The sequence below is a fragment of the Vipera ursinii genome (genome assembly GCF_947247035.1).
Source record: "Vipera ursinii genome assembly, chromosome: 2".
Lineage (NCBI taxonomy): Eukaryota > Metazoa > Chordata > Lepidosauria > Squamata > Viperidae > Vipera > Vipera ursinii.
Window position 1 is genome coordinate 274932943 of NC_139513.1, and position 16273 is coordinate 274949215.

General features: G+C 40.0%; 1 protein-coding gene across 1 annotated transcript in view; it reads left to right on the forward strand.

Moving 5' to 3' along the window:
* The window catches only part of LOC310634651 (complement component C9-like), a gene marked incomplete at both ends in the record, with an annotated part of 29122 nt that extends 24152 nt beyond the window's left edge, over positions 1-4970 (forward strand). Inside the window, 3 exons of the mRNA XM_083353167.1 lie at positions 1926-2107; positions 3563-3791; positions 4816-4970. Coding sequence (XP_083209293.1) covers positions 1926-2107; positions 3563-3791; positions 4816-4970 — 566 coding nt within the window. The remainder of the gene's footprint in view (positions 1-1925; positions 2108-3562; positions 3792-4815) is intronic.
* Between the last annotated feature and the right edge of the window lie 11303 nt (positions 4971-16273).

Here is a 16273-nt window from a genome sequence, read left to right on the forward strand (position 1 = left end):
TTTCATACAGAATTCTTTTCAACTTTCCAATCTAGCATATAACCCTGGCATTTCCTCATAGTCTCTTGCCCAAATTCATATCCAAGCCCATACAACTTTTTCATGAACAGCCAACATATTGCCACATATTATGGTAAGTAAAGTAGAACACAGGAGAAGAAAGAAATGTTGAACTAAGGCAAATGCAGTAAAATAGAGAGAGTGAGATTTGTTTATCACTAAGTAAAGCACATTCACTCTTTTTGTCCATGGCTTTCTGGTTTCAAGTGAGGAAGAAAAAATAAGATGCAGATCACTGTGTAATACCAGTGATAACACTTTAAATTTTGGCAGAATTTGGTCTGAGCACCCAGTTTTTTATTTCTTTCTTTCTTTTGTTTGTTCAGTTTTGACTCCTGCCTGGATTAGTCCTACCATTTCCTTGGCAATTGTTGTTTTTTCAAAATGGTTTTCCATTATCGTCTTTCCAAAAATGAGTGGCCCAATGTCACCAGGTGGCTACTGATTGGCTTCACAGTTTTAGCATATTCCAACACTTATTTTGCCAAATTCTGCTTCTGCATGAATCTGGGGAGAATGGTTTCCCAGCTAGGAAACTGACACTTGCTTTGAGAATGGTTGTTTCACATTCTGTGTATGGTGTGGCATGTTCTATGCAGAAGTGGATTGTACTTTCAAGGAAATCTGGCTGTAGTACAGGTAACATACTAGCAGCCATGTAGCCTGATCTAATTATCCAATCAGGACAGATATCATGGTGTATGTAGTCCACTCTTCAGCAAAAATGATATGTTGTTGGGTCTTGGTAATGATAAATTCAGGGGGGTGTCTACCAGCTGTAAAGGAGATGGTGGTCTATCCCTTCCTCAAGAGACCATTGTTGGACTAACTATTCTGGACTGTTTTTCTCCATCTGTAGCCTTTCCTTTTGGATGAAAGTGATGGATAAGGTAGTTACATGGTAGCTCCAGAGAACTCACAAAGTTAATCACCTGGACCCTTCTCTGTCAGGATTCATACCTGGATAAGGGACTGAGATGTCATCGATCATACTTCTAGATCAGACATGTCAAACTCATGACATCATGTGACATCGCACAATGTATCGGAAGAGTTTTGGCATTGTTGGCACTGGGGTGGGCACGGCTTCCGGATGACGCGTCTGGCCCGTGGCATGGCACTTTGACACCTCTATTCTAGATTATCTCTGGCAGGAGCAGGATGAGATGCCACATGGTCTTAACCTCTCAAAGACTTCAGTGACATTGAACATCTGAAAAACTGTGACTAGAATTTTCTAGCATGTTGCCAAATTGGGGCCATTTAATCAGACTCCATTTTGGAGGTTCCTACAATGGACTGGAGGTTTAATTCCCATGGGATATGTGCTGTCAGCCCATAGATTGATACTAAGTCTGGCTTCCAGACATTGATGAAAAAAGTATACTGAAAACATCTCTAGAAGCACAGTAGCTATATGTCTCTAAATCATGAAATAATTGAAGAGTAATCAGGCAAGGTGCCTATTCTACAAGATTGCCTGGTCATTTAGGCACCATGGAATTCTAGCAGGAATTCTCTGGATCACTGATGTGCAAGATGGAAAAGGTAATACCATGCCACCTGGAAGATGATTCCAGCAAATCACTTGCTACCAGTGAATATAGAAAAATTGAATTTCCACAATCTGGGCAAATATAGTTGGCAAAAACTCCTAGGTAATCCATTTCCAACTATTATCAACATTGTCATTTTCTTTTCCTCTGAATGAAAATGAAAAATAAAATAAAATCAAATGAATATTTAGTTGCACCTATCATCACCACTATCCTTATCTTTTTTTATTATTATTATTACCCAAGAACAATTGATTTCTTAAGGCCACTCTTCCTATTATTTCACCTCCATTTTTTTTTCTTCTCCAGTTGATGACATGAAAAAGAGTGGGGTTATCCAAGATGTAGTCTCTCTGATTCAAGGTGGGACAACAGCTACTTTAACAAAGTTGAATGAATTGCTTTCATCAAATGCCAAGCTAGTTGATGTAGAACAGTATGTCGAATGGGCTGCTACACTACCTCAAGCACCTACTGTGATAAGACAAGAGGTAAGAGAATTTTCTTCTATCTATCAATAAGTTGGGGACATTTTCAATCAATGTGACCTCACAAATGGAAGAGTTTTCTTCTTTATTGAAGAAATATTTTAAAAGTTGCAATCTTTTCAGAGTCAAAGATTCTGGTCAAGTAAAGCTTTGCTGTGATTTCCATATGTTTTCTAGGAATGGTTCACCATAGCTTTCTTCCAAGATGTATTTGACTTTACATTCTAGTCAAAGATCCTGGGATTTCCTAATAATCCTCCCTCCCTCCCTCCCTCCCTCCCTCCCTCCCTGCTTCCTTCCTTCCTTCCTTCCTTCCTTCCTTCCTTCCTTCCTTCCTTCCTTCCTTCTTTGCCTAGATAACAAAGCAGTTCTTTCAATTGGAGACCTTGTACTTCACAAGAATGTAACTTTTTAGAGCTAGAGCTAGAGCAAGACCTGAAGAAAAAACTTTGTGGAGTAAGGGAAAAATAACATTAATTTTAATTTATGGTAAAATGGTACAACATTAACTTTAATTTATGGTAAACAATATAAATTTTAATTTTTATGGTAAACAATATAAATTTTAATTTATGGTAAAATTAATCAAATGGAGTAGCAGTAGCACTTAGACTTATATAATACTTCACAGTGCTTTACAGCCCTCTCTAAGTGGTTTACAGAGTAAACCGATTTTCCCCAACAATCTAGGTCCTCATTTTACCAACCTCAGAAGGATGGAAGGCTGAGTCAACCTTGAGCTGATGAGATTCGAACTGCTGGCAGTCAGCAGGAATAGCCTGCAGTACTGCATTCTAACCACTGTGCCATCACGCAGGACAGACTGAATGAATAGAATGTCCTATTCTATTCCTTTTATAATTATATAAATTTATATAATTTATAATTATAATTATGTGACAATCTTTCATTGGGGGCCTCACGCAAGAATTTTGAAACCTATGGATTCCTATTTTAGTTTTCCAAGCAAACATTATTTCTACAACTAGCCTCAGGAGTTCTGCAGTCATATCATTTGCATTAGAATCCTTGGTTGAATAGTCCCAGCTATCCTAATCTCATGAGCCAGGAAGCACACAAAACCATGCCCCCTCTGGTCCATGGAAAAACCTCTCTCCACATAACCAGTCCCTGATGCCCAAAAGGTTGGGGACCTCTATTCTAAAGCCTCTCGCGGATATCTCTAATATCATGAAAGAATTACTGGGAATTTGATGGAAAGAGTGTTGCTTTATAACTATTAATGATGGAGCTGCAGTAAATGAATAACTAAAGTCTTCATTTGAAAGAATCAAGTACTGAGGAGAGGTGAGCATAACTGTAGAACATGGATCTTCTCAGGATGAAGTGCTATAGTCTGTATTTTCTTTATGTACAGAACTGCACGATAATGATAAAAAATATTTTATATGTATATAAAATATATGCACACATATATGTGGTTAAATATTTCTGCAGATAGCCCCAATTTCGGAACTTGTACCCCTCAAAATCCCAGATTCCCGAATAAAGAAAGAAAATCTGGACAGAGCTGTAGAGGATTATGTGGCTGAATACAGCGTGTGCAAATGCCAGCCTTGTCTACATGGTGGGACGGCAATGCTGATAGAAGGAAAGTGTGAATGTGCCTGCACTCCGTTTTACAAGGGAGAAGCCTGTGAAATACCCAAGTCAAGTTTCATACCAGGTTAGAAGTCATTCCGTGACTTAGCATACATTTTAATGGGTCGCTTGGTTCTACTGTGTTATTTAGAAATATACAAAACCTTTATAAAACATACAACACAGTTATGTTGAATTAGCCCATCCTATAGTCTGAAATAAAAAGAGTTATGAAGTTCTCTACTTACAACCACAGTTGGAACCAGTATTTCTATTGTTAAGCAAAGTGGTTGCTTGCATCCCAGCAGATTTTTATAATACAGTTGTTAAGCAAATTCAGCTTCCTCTGTTGACTTTGCTTGTCAGACGCTGGCTGGGAAGGTTGTGATCAGTGATCAGAGAGAAGTTAGGATTAGAAGTCAGGAGCTAAACATTAAGAGTTGATAAATAAGATGAATAAGAACTTAGTAGCACTCTGGAGGCCCAGGCTCAAGGGGAGACTCAAATACATGCTTCACACATTGCACTGAGCCATAATATGATGTATCTTTTCTGGTTTGCTTATGGCTTTTTGAAGAGGGAGTATACCACCACCTCCTCCAAGAAATATCTTGTCCATTAGGGATGAATTCACCATGACCTGGATCCAAACACATGTGATATCTTGGGAGATCTTAACTAATCTAGAGGATCATGGATCCAATAGACAGGTGTCTGGTTTTGTAGCCCTGAGAACGCTGTCTATACTCCAAAGGATTACTGGATCAGATTCTTCCAAGATATTAGGGAAATATCATGTCTCAGTCAATTTGATTGCAACTGCCTATTTCAAATCCAACTTTGAGCAAGTGACAGGTGGCTAGAATATCCTTCACAGTTGTTCTGTACATGTTGTTGAGATTCGTTCTTCCTCAGCATGGAGCAAGTCATTTTGAAAAGCAGTCTTGGTTGATTTGGATTTATGCAATATAGTTAGCCCAAATACCCAGTCAATATACAGTTAAGATATACTGTGTGAATGTGAGATTCTGAAGGAAGATGAAGTTATGAAGAATTCTAAAATTCCAAATGTTCTGAAGTTAAACAATTTTTTTCTGATCCTGATCCAGCTCAAACTGCCATTGACGGGAGCTGGAGTTGCTGGTCTACCTGGTCTGCCTGTCAGAATGGAGAACGTCAGCGAGAAAGAGAGTGTAACAATCCTGCACCTGGATTTGGGGGCAAATCATGTCCAGGAGCAAGCATAGAACCAGGCTATTGTTAATTGCAGAAGACAGGTTTGTAACTTCAGAATGTGCACTGTATAATGAATATGGCACAATTTTGATATAAGCCCGTGGGATATTTTGGATTCAACACTTCTGGAAGCAGCATATCTAGTGGTGGGATTCAGCTGGTTTGCACCAGTTCAAAAGAACTGGTAGCTAAATTTACCTGAATTTGAAGAACCGGTGGCTTCCAGAAGTCCAGTTTAGGCCTCGGAGGCCTGGAGGAGGCCTCCCAGGCCTAGAAGAACCCACTGGAAGTGTGTGGATGCCACTTCCAGAAGTCTGTTCTAAGCATCGGAGGCCTGGAGGAGGCCTCCCAGGTCTACAACGACCCACCGAAAGTCCAGGATGCCACTTCCAGAAGTCCATTCTAGGCATTAGAGATCCAGGCCTGCATCAAATATGAGAACTGGTTGTTCAGGTATTTGAATCCCACCACTGAGCGCTTCCATATGGAGAGATGAAACTGTGAAGGTTTTGTTGGTTATGTTAAAAGGGAGGGAGGGAGGAGGGAGGGACGGAGAGAGAGAGAGAGAGAGAGAGAGAGAGAGAGAGAGAGAGAGAGAGAGAGAGAGAGAGAGAGAGAGAGAGAGAGAGAGAGAGAGAGAGAGAGAGAGAGAACTATTTGGTAATTTGGAATTTCCTGGAACAGGAGGGAATGGAAAATGTCTTCTCAGAATTCAGCTATTGGCTGATTCAGAGAGAGCAAAGATTGGTAGGTCTTGCTTGCTTTCAGTTCTTATTCCAATACTAGGTGTAGTGAGCATATAGCAATAGCACTTAGACTTATATACTGTTTCACAGTGTTTTACAGCCCTCTTTAAGCAATTTACAGAGTCAGCATATTGTCCCCAACAATCTGGGTCCTCATTTTACCCACTTCAGAAGGATGGAAGGCTGAATCAAAATAGGGAGATCACAGATTGGATTTAAAATATGTTGGGAATGATTTGCAAATGGGACAGATGTGGCTTGATCTGAGAAGGTTTTTTTTAGCAAGGCCCAACTATTCTTAACATTACAAGCATATATTATTTGTCATATTTGTATCCAATCTTTCCCTCAGAATTTCAAGACAATAAACATAATACTCCCTCCTCCATGTTCTCCCTAAGAGCATCCCTTTGAGGTAGATTGGGCTGAGAAAACCCAAAACGTATCCAGAGAATAGCTGTAGTCAAGAGTCAACTCGAACCTGACTCTCCTCAGCCCTAGTCCAAACCTGAACTACTAGACCAGTATTTCTCAAACCTGGGCAATTTTAAGATGTGTGGAGTTCAACTCCCAGAATTTCCCAGCCAGCACAGGAGTCGAAGTCCAAGCAGCTTAAAGTTGCCGAAGTTGAGTGGTTCTTCCATAATAGGACCTGGTACAAATGCTGCAGGATATTTTCCCACTAAAATAGGGCAGTTCAGCCCTGAGTTACATACTATATGTTGTGTTGTGGGTTCTGAAGAGCAGGGAAGACGCCAGGCAGATGAGTACAGAAGAAACATAGCTCTATTGTAACTAAGACTGAACTGTACTGGGGCTTTGGGGTAACGTTGCACAATATATATAGTCCACATGCTCTGAACAACCAATCAGATTGAACCCATTATTCCCACCACGTTAATTGCTGCCAGGACTGGAGACGTCCTGTCTGGGTTGCTGGAGAACCGTTAGTTCTCCAGCAGCACACGTGATTAAACCCCCAAAAGCTCAGTACATAACACTATATATTCTCTTTTATATGAGAAGTCTATATAAGAAACAAAATCAACTAGTTAGCTCCCATGTCTTTCAGTCTTTAAAAGCTAGAACTTCTTTCCAAGTTTTGATCAGTATACAATCATTGCTAATACTATTTTATAACAATTTTTGAAATCTAAAAATTTAGTTTAAATTATAAGGTTATGGTAACAGAATCTTAGGGACACGGTGGCTCAGTGGGTTAGGACGCTGAGCTTGTCGATCAGAAGGTCGGCAGTTTGGCGGGTCGAATCCCGAGTGCCGCGTAGCAGAGTGAGCGCCTGTTACTCGTCCCAGCTTCTGCCAACCTAGCAGTTCGAAAGCACATAAAAATGCAAGTAGAAAAATAGGGACCACTCCGGTGGGAAGGTAACAGGCGTCTAGTCATGCCGGCCACATGACCACGGAGACGTCCTCGGACAAGCGCTGGCTCTTCGGCTTTGAAATGGAGATGAGCACCGGCCCCTAGAGTCGGAAACGACTAGCACGCATGTGCAGGGGAACCTTCACCTTTACCTTTTAACAGAATCTTGCAAGCCTGAAAGCCCTTCCCCTCTCCCCTGCTTTTACTTTCCAGGAAACTAGACAGGAATCCTTCTGATATGCTTTATCCACCTTCATCCTTCATTTAGACCAGGATGTCTCTTCTCAGACCATAGCCTAGGCTCCAGTGTTTCCTCCTATCTCCTAAGGTTATTCCCACAGCCCATTACAGGACAGCCTAGTCTTCCAGTTACGGGAAAGGAGGAGCATTGAAAAAGAGCCCATGGACTGACAGGAACTTGCAGCCATGCATTCAAAACTCTTTATGATTAGAAACAATGAAAATAAAATTCAGCATCCCATCACCTGTAGTGAGGTCCATTCCTTGGAAAGATGTGTTAAAAGCCTACCCCACTAGTCACCCTCTGAAAGGAAAAGTGAAACTCCATGGATTGTAATGGGACTTACCGCAATCATTTCTGCAGATTTTTAGCTAAGGAATTTCTAGCTTGGTTTTGCCTCTCTCTTTTTTTTTAGTACAGAAAACAAATGCATTTATAAAGGGTGAGTCTGTTCCAAACGGTAGGAGTCAGATCAGAAAAGGTTGTAGTCCAAGTCAGAAGCCACCAGTTTTGCATCAGACCCTCTTCTATTGTGCCTTTTCATATAGATGTTCTCTGTGTCTTTCAGCAACCTGAATGTCCCTGTCAGATCTACGGATTAAGATTCTTGTGACCAGACTGAATTAAAAGCTATTGATCCATTGATCTCTGGATTTCAGAAAACCACTTTGTACTACACAATAAATGTGATGGCTTGCAGAATGCACATCTGTGTTGTTTGCTCTATCAATTTCATGTTTAACCCTTTAAACTTAGTGCCCTCAGTATAATGACACTTCACTTTATTTTATGTCACTGTACTGGATATTTTACTGTTCCCCCACAAAAAGAATAGAGAATAAGAAACATGACCAGCTGTTCTTATGTTTTGGAAAACACTGGAGATGGCTCTTCAGGCATGGAGCACTGGAGGTTAGTTGAGCCCACATTGTCGTGCATGGTATTTTCAGCACCCACTTTTGTCTCTTAGTTACTTATGTGTATTTTTAAAATTGTATTTTTAATTTTTTTGTAGATCATGCAGAGCCATATCAGTGAGATGGGCAGCCATATAAATAATTTAAAGTAAATTATTTAATATTATTCCTTGATGGAATGCTGCTCAAAATGGAAGGGAGAAGAACAGGAGGGTGAGGCTAGAAACATGAGATAGGAGCATAAGGTGCTTTGGGAAGGAGTTGGACAACCAGAAGATACAGTCCTGGGCTGGGTCTGGATGGAAAGAGGCAGGAAAAACATCAAGAAATGAGGCAGAATGGAGAAGAATGGTGGCCATTGGGCTGATGCTGCTGAAATTACACCACAGAATCTGGGGGTATTAGAGGCTAAATTTGTAATTCTGAGTCCCTGGCTGCAGACTCCATATTTCTATTTCATATGGCCTTGAATTAGGCAGTAAAGATTTAAACACAATAACTATTCAGACAAATTCAAGTTTGAGACCTAATATGTCAGAAGAAACAAACATCTTGGGGCTGAGGAGTGCTCTTACAGCACCTCTGATCAACTGCCAAGCAAAATAGGTGGCACTGTCCTACATGTGGCACTGTCCTACTGCAATGCTCTCTACATGGGGCTTCCCTTGAGGACCACCCGGAGGCTCCAGCTGGTACAGAATGCAGCCGCGAGAGTTGTGTTGGGAGTCTCCCGATACTCCCATGTGACACCTCTGCTCCGTGAGCTGCATTGGTTGCCAGTTGTCTTCCGGGTGAGATTCAAGGTGCTAGTAATGGTGTTCAAAGCCCTCCATGGCATGGGGCCGGAGTACCTCAGGGAACATCTGCTGCCGGCATCAAGCTCCCTGCGCCCTGTGCGTTCCCACAGAGAGGGCCTCCTCAGGGTGCCACCGGTCAGAGAATGCCGTCTTGTGGCCCCCAGGGGGAGATCCTTCTCTGTGGGCGCCCCGGAGCTATGGAACCAGTTACCGGTTGAGCTCCGGACGGCGCCCGATCTGCGCTCCTTTCGCCGCGATCTGAAAACATACTTGTTCGATCAAGCCGGCCTGGCCTGAGGGGGGATAGGTGGGGTTTTTATCATTTTTATTGGGGTTTTTACTATGTATTAATTGTATTTTAATCGGGCATGTATTTAATTATCTTTTAATTTTTGTACATTTCTGTGTTTTATTCTTGCCCTGTACACCGCCCTGAGTCCTCAGGGAGAAGGGCGGTATAGAAATATTAATAAATTAAATTAAATTAAATTAAATAAGCTGAGAACTAAAGAATGCCGTATATGGCTTCATGGTGGGTCAGTTTTCCTACTTTGGAATGCATTCAACAAAATATTAAAAGCAGTTTGATTATAACTTGGTAATATGTAAATATAATTAATGATATTTTCAGATTCATACTCTTCATCTGAGCACACATTATAATGGAACCTCACTGTAATGGACTAATTTACGTCACTTGCATAACAGTGTCATAGTACAAAAGATGTAAATCCCCACGGAAATTTGGTCGACTGGGTGCAAAGTTCTTATCTTAAGGTCTGAAAAATACAGTTTTCCACATATTCTCAGAATCATAGACTAATAAGATGCATCTGCAGCCACATGAGAGCAAGTGCTGTCCCTCAAGTGTTTCTTTCATGCATGCAGATCTGTCCATGGAAGCCTAGCCTTCAAGTAGCAGACAAGGGTATGTGAAAAGGCCACTGGCAGTTTGAAGAATGTTCTTTGTGCTGCTTTAATAAATGCTTTCTTGACTATAATACCTTGTTTGGACACAATAGGTAAGGGAAAGTAAAAGGGTAACCCCACACTTCACCACTGTTGTGGATCATGCATAGCACCTGTACTGCTCAAACTATTATACCACAGGTATACTGACATGATATGAATCAAATAAATAAATGAGTAAAATGAATGTCCTCCTTCTGATATTGTTGGCTGAGCTTTGGGACAGATATCAAATACTAAAAGTGTGAAAACCGTGAGCCAATATTTCACAGTTTAAAATAAGGATCTCCGTGTGGTGGGAGTGACACAAACCCTGTTCAAGCATTAAATGAATGCACTGTTTAGGACCATGCTCCAAAATACCTACTGGTTTCAACCAATGGCATTCCTGCTATTATATATGGATATTTATATTGATCCCATCAATTTGGTTCCCTTCAGATGTGATAGACCACTTCCCAGATCCTCAGCCTGCAGAACCAAAAGATTTTTATTATTTACTTAACTAAAAAAAATGTATATAGCTGTGCAACTCACACATAGGTGACTCCAAGTGGCTCTATAATGACCTTTTGTAAAAGAGTTATGGTGGGGACCGACCGTATCTCAGGAGGGATGATGTTCTATAGAGAACTTGGTCGAATGTTGGGCAGTTTGTTTTGTTTATGTTGGCTTGGAAGTTTGGAAGCCCAAATCCAGTTCATCTGTGAAGCATCAGATTTAGTGTGTGTGTATGTAGACCTTTGTGATACTTGCATGCAGTGTTTCTGATTATTCATGGAGTCTGAACCATACATACATAAAGATTTATGCAAACAGAAACTCTTTGAAAATAGTTTAATTAAATGGTGGAAATATGCATTCTATGCAGCTTCTCCTTTCCTTCCCTAAATATTTCCTTCTCAGCTTGGCTACAATTCTGGGTAGGAAAATTTAGCAACTTTTCTGTGTTCAACTTTTTGCAGTTCCAACTGGCAATCTTAGTCTTACCCCACTATAAGATTATATTCTGGTCCAAATTATCATCATATTGTGAAAGGTGTTTCCATGAACCTGTTTTCATGGTGAATATAGGACAGGTTTTTTTCAAACATGCCAACTTTAAGATGTTTGGACTTCAATTCAAAGTTGCTGAGTTTGGAAAACACTGACATAAGAGCAACTTTTAATCTTCATGGATGTTTGTTCTTAGAAGGAATTCATATGCATTCCTATATCTGCATTACTCCTGTTCCCTCTTCACAAATAATGCATTCCTATGGCAGCTGGCTACTTGATGTGTACAGGAGTACAGGAATACAGGCGTACATTCTCAGTGTCTTAAGAGCAATGCCAGGACCAGATTTTAATTATCCAGCAGCTGTTGACACCCACAGATGTGCAGCAATATTCCACTGCTGATCCTTCCTTCCTGGTCTTATTCATTGACCATTAACTCTCTCCAAGTATGAAAGTGCTCCATGTTGAGTTGCATAAGAATTCAGACTGAATCAATTACACAAATATGTGCTTGCTTATATAAATACAGTATTATGTGTTTGCCTTTAATCTGTATTGCACTGTTGTCATCCTGAAGAATGGAGTGCTTGAGAAAATACTGATTGCTGCTAATTGGTGCGTATTAGTGACTCAACTGATCATAAAACTTATGCCTTGACAGAGAGAGCAGATTCAAGGGTGTCTATCCCAGTGCATTCTTATCTCTTCCTCATTCCTCCAAAAGTCCAGGGTCAGTTGGGGAGAAAAACAATTAGTGCCTTGACATCCATAACAAAGCTGATAAGTTGCAAAGCAATGTTTTCACACTGTGAAGTATTCCCATACATAACAATCTCCAGTCCAAATAAAGGAGCATGGGCATCTATTTTTGATATGGTTATTTACTAGCTTTTATGGTTGTGTGCTGATAAGAACCATTCCATTTGCTGGCATTGTATGAAAAACACCTTAATTGCTTGAACTTCAGACAAACTTTCCTTTTCACTTCAGGCTGTTACGTGCCAAAGAACAAGACTCTATGCAAAAGCTGGAAAGAACATGTTTTGTTTGCAAGACAATAGTTATACTGTTTTAACTGTAAAGCAAAATGAGTTATGCAAAGTATTACAATGGCAACGGCTAGGAAAATGTAATATATTTTGACATTGAGCGATTCTGAATTTCTGAAAGCAGAATAAAGAGCACAGAGATAGCTGTTTGACTTGAATAAAAATATTCAAAGAGGCATATAAACTAGGTGCATCAAAATTGTATAAAAATGGTACAACCCAGCTTGATGCTCAAAATGAAACATTAGAAGCAACAATACTGTGTCTTGGAAAGTGAAGGGGGGGCAGTCTGGTTCATTTTTAGGCAAATGACTTCTGCACACATGCAAAGACTACTACAGAGTCAGAGAAACATCTAAAGTGGTATAGCTTCTCTGTTAACTCAAAGTATCCCACTGCTTCACTTTGCAGATCTTCTTTCAGTGATTCAAACTTTTCCACCCTAGTGAAGATTCACACAGTCCTAATCTATGTTCTCTACCTTCCCCAATTTTATCTTGCTCAGCCAGTGTAAGAGTGAAAGATTATCTTAAAGTCCTCCGATACATTATGTGCTGAAGGAGGATTTAAAGTTGGATCAAGGCCTTGATATCTGTGTTGCACAGAAATTTTCATCTGCATTTTTTCTTGTAAAATCTAGTGAAAACCAATCTTACTATAGATACAATTGCCATTCATAAATGACATACTTAGAGCAGTTGTATGTAGGGTTAGGGCAGGTCATAGTGGTATAACTTTAGCTACTGCTTGTTATGTGGTTATGGATTTATTTCTCACCTTGTAGAATTTGAAGATATGGAGAGACAAGTGGTACTATTTGGTTTACATAGTGAATAATTAAATTTATTAATACAAGACTGGGTCAATAGTTAATCAATGTCTTTTTCTTGGTAGGTGATTCCCTCTGTGCCTAAGGATACAATAATAAGGACTTCATAGGGGGAAAACGTATCCCATGATTTGGAAACTGGTATAGCTACAAGCCATGTTTCTGAGAAAGATGTGGATAGCCCTACATTTCCAGATGCATCTACATTATAATGATTGACCAGAGCCACGTTAGTAGGGCTTTCATCCAGATGAAGATACCGAGACTTTATTTGTGTCTTGGTAGATGATCCACTCAGAATATTGGGAAGAGTGAAGCTTTGCTGGTTCTCTTGGCGGTCTTGGCAATTTTTAATAGAATTGACTATGATTATCTTCCTGGACTACCTGACAGGATTGGGAATTCGGCTTTTCCTTGTATGTCCTCTGGTCCTTTCAGTTATATGTATCTAGAAAATATGTGTGGCTACAGTTTGATTGTTAGGCTACTGATCTATGTTGTTCTACAGATTTCTACCTTGTCCAGCCTGAATTACTGGGAAAAGTCATTCAGTAGTTAAAAACGAGGTGCTATCAATATGCTGGTGACATCCAGCCTTTCCGTTCCTTACCATATGATTCTAAAGAAGGAATCTGTACCTTTGATGATGATTCAGATGATAAAGCACTATCTGAAATTACATACAGGTAATCACCGTCCATGCTTCTTTGAGCAGAAGATTGAGATTAAAAAATGGAATAACTCTAAGTATATATGTCAAAATGTGTGTCTGTGTTTAAATTAGAACAAACATGTTTTAATTTCTTTTAATATGATTTATTGCAGCTAGTCCTCAATTTATAATAACCCCCCCCCCTCAATAAAGCTACTTACAACATGTTGCTAAAGTTCCAACAGCAGCAGCCTTGATCATGTAACCACATTTGGGGTTCTTGGCAGAGGATGTTTACTTCTGGTTTCCAGCAAAAATGCACTATAGTAAACAATGGGTTTGCTCAAGAACCCATTGTTTAATATAGTGCGTTTTTGCTTAAAAATACCAAAAGCTGCTGAAAACATATGCTAATCCTTTGTTCCAAGTGACCAACACAAACAAGTGAAACTTTAGAAATGAATTAACTATTTATTAAGCTATAACCAATCACCACAAGTCAAAAACCAGCCCCCCAAAAATCACTAATGAATGAATGATAAAATAAATTAAACAATACTTAAACTGCTTGAGGTGATGATTTTTTTTCTTGGTCTACTAATATATACTTTTATTATATGGGTGTAAAGAATAGTAGAGAACCAGTTTGGTGTAGTGGTTAAGGGACAGGCCACAAACCAGGAGATTATGAGTTCTAGTCCAGTGTTGGGCACTTAGCCAGCTGGGTGACCTGGGACCAGACACTTTCTTGCAGCCCTAGAAAGGATGTAATCCTTGAAAATCCTTGAAAGACCACAGTTGTGTTGCATAGGCTGAAAAGCATCATACAGTATTTAAAATGGGCAAACCTGGTTTGGAACATGGTCTTCCATTCACACCTCCTTCTTTGATTTTGACCATGTTAACAGGTGCTCAAAGATCCAGCTTGTCCTTGGGGTCTGATTCAGTTGCAACTTAGGTTGCTCCAGGCACTTGGTTGGTCTCTCCAGCAATTCTTCCTGAGATTCTGCCTCTCACTGAAGTGTGTAACTCATGAGCAAGCACCAAGATGCTGAATCCACCAGCAACCAGTAAGGCTTGACTATAGGTGGGCCTATTTAGCAGTGAGAGTATTTAACTTACTCTGGGAAGAAATTTGTCCTGCTAGAAAAAAACTCCAGCATCTGGCTTGCCTGTCTTGGCACTTGGAATCTAGTTATTTGTAACCCTGGCTTGTTGGTAATCACAACCTTGTCTCTTCCTTGATTTTGAACTTCACCTTGACTTGGAATTGCTAGATTGTGAAATTTGCCTAACTCAGACAAGCCTTATCTACAATTAATTGCTGTTTCTTGTTGTCTTGCTGTTGGGATTTGCAGAATAGTATTTCCTTTAATACTTCATGTACTAAGAAACTGTGTCTGATTCTTGAAGGGATTTGGGGGGGGGAGAGTCAGGATGCAAAAGGAATACTACTATCATATCTTCCATCAGTCTTCTCTTCGCTAAGTTGAACATACTTAATTTCTTTAGCCGTTCTTCATAGAATTTAGCTTTCAGACTCTTTATCATATTTGTTGCTTTTCTCTGCATTCTTCTAGGACAGGGGTCTTCAAACTTGGCCCTTTTATGACTTGTGGACTTCAACTCTCAGAATTCCTCAGCCAGCAAAGCTGGCTGAGGAATTCTGGGAGTTGAAGTCCACAAGTCATAAAAGGGCCAAGTTTGAAGACCCCTGTTCTAGGACCTCATGTTCCTTTTTGTATTGCGGTGGCCAGAATTGTATGCAGTATTCCAAATGTGGCCTCACTAGTGTGGTATGGAGCAATATTGACACTTCTCTTGATCTTGTCTATGGAGATTCTCGGTCATCCGGGTCATAGCTGACTCGGAGGTGCTTTTTTAAAAAGGAGACTGGACTTCCTTTGTTTTTCCTTGAAGACATTTCATCCTTCAGCTTCCTCAGTTCTCACTGAATGATGTAGAATGAAAAGAGTTATATTCCTTGCAGTTATCTGATTGTTAGCACTCTCTCTGAGAGTCACACATGCTACTTGGAGGTTTATCTGTGCCCTCAGGTTCCACCTGATAGTGCAAATGGGTGTGGAACCTTTTTGGAACTGCTGAAAGGACTGTGTTGCAAACAGGAGATAAATGGTGTTGCATCCCTCCCCTTCTGTTGAGATAGGGCTGTTCAGTTTTAACAAAGATGGTGTCTTTGACCCCTCTTTCAAACCAGCAGTCCTCTCTCTGTCTAGAATGTGGATTTTTTTTTGTCTTCAGAAGAGGGGAATTGGTCTTTCAAATGCAGATGGACTCATGAATCTTGACCTGATGAGTTTGTTCTCCTATATTATTCTGCTATGTTCTGCCATATGTTGTGAAGTGGCTGCTTTGTTTCTCCAATGTACAGATATGCACAGGTCTCACTCAGTTCTCTTGATCTTGTGACTATCCCTCTGTTGATGCAGCTCAAGACTGTGTTGGCTTTCTTGGTTTTCCTGGTTTTTCTGTATTAACTTTCTTGTTTTGTTTTTTTCTTGAAAACATTTTGCTTCTTATCCAAAAAGTTAGAAGATAGAACTGAAAAAGCTTTTTGGATGAGAAACTAAACATTTTCAAAAGAAAAAAAACCCCAAGAAAGTCCAGATGCCTTTGGGGAAAAAAAAACATCTTTTTGGAAATAATGAGGTATCATTGCTAATGGCTTATTGGATTTCAGCTCAAAAGCTTGGGTTTATCAGCAACCCTTTTCATACTTCCTTGTACATA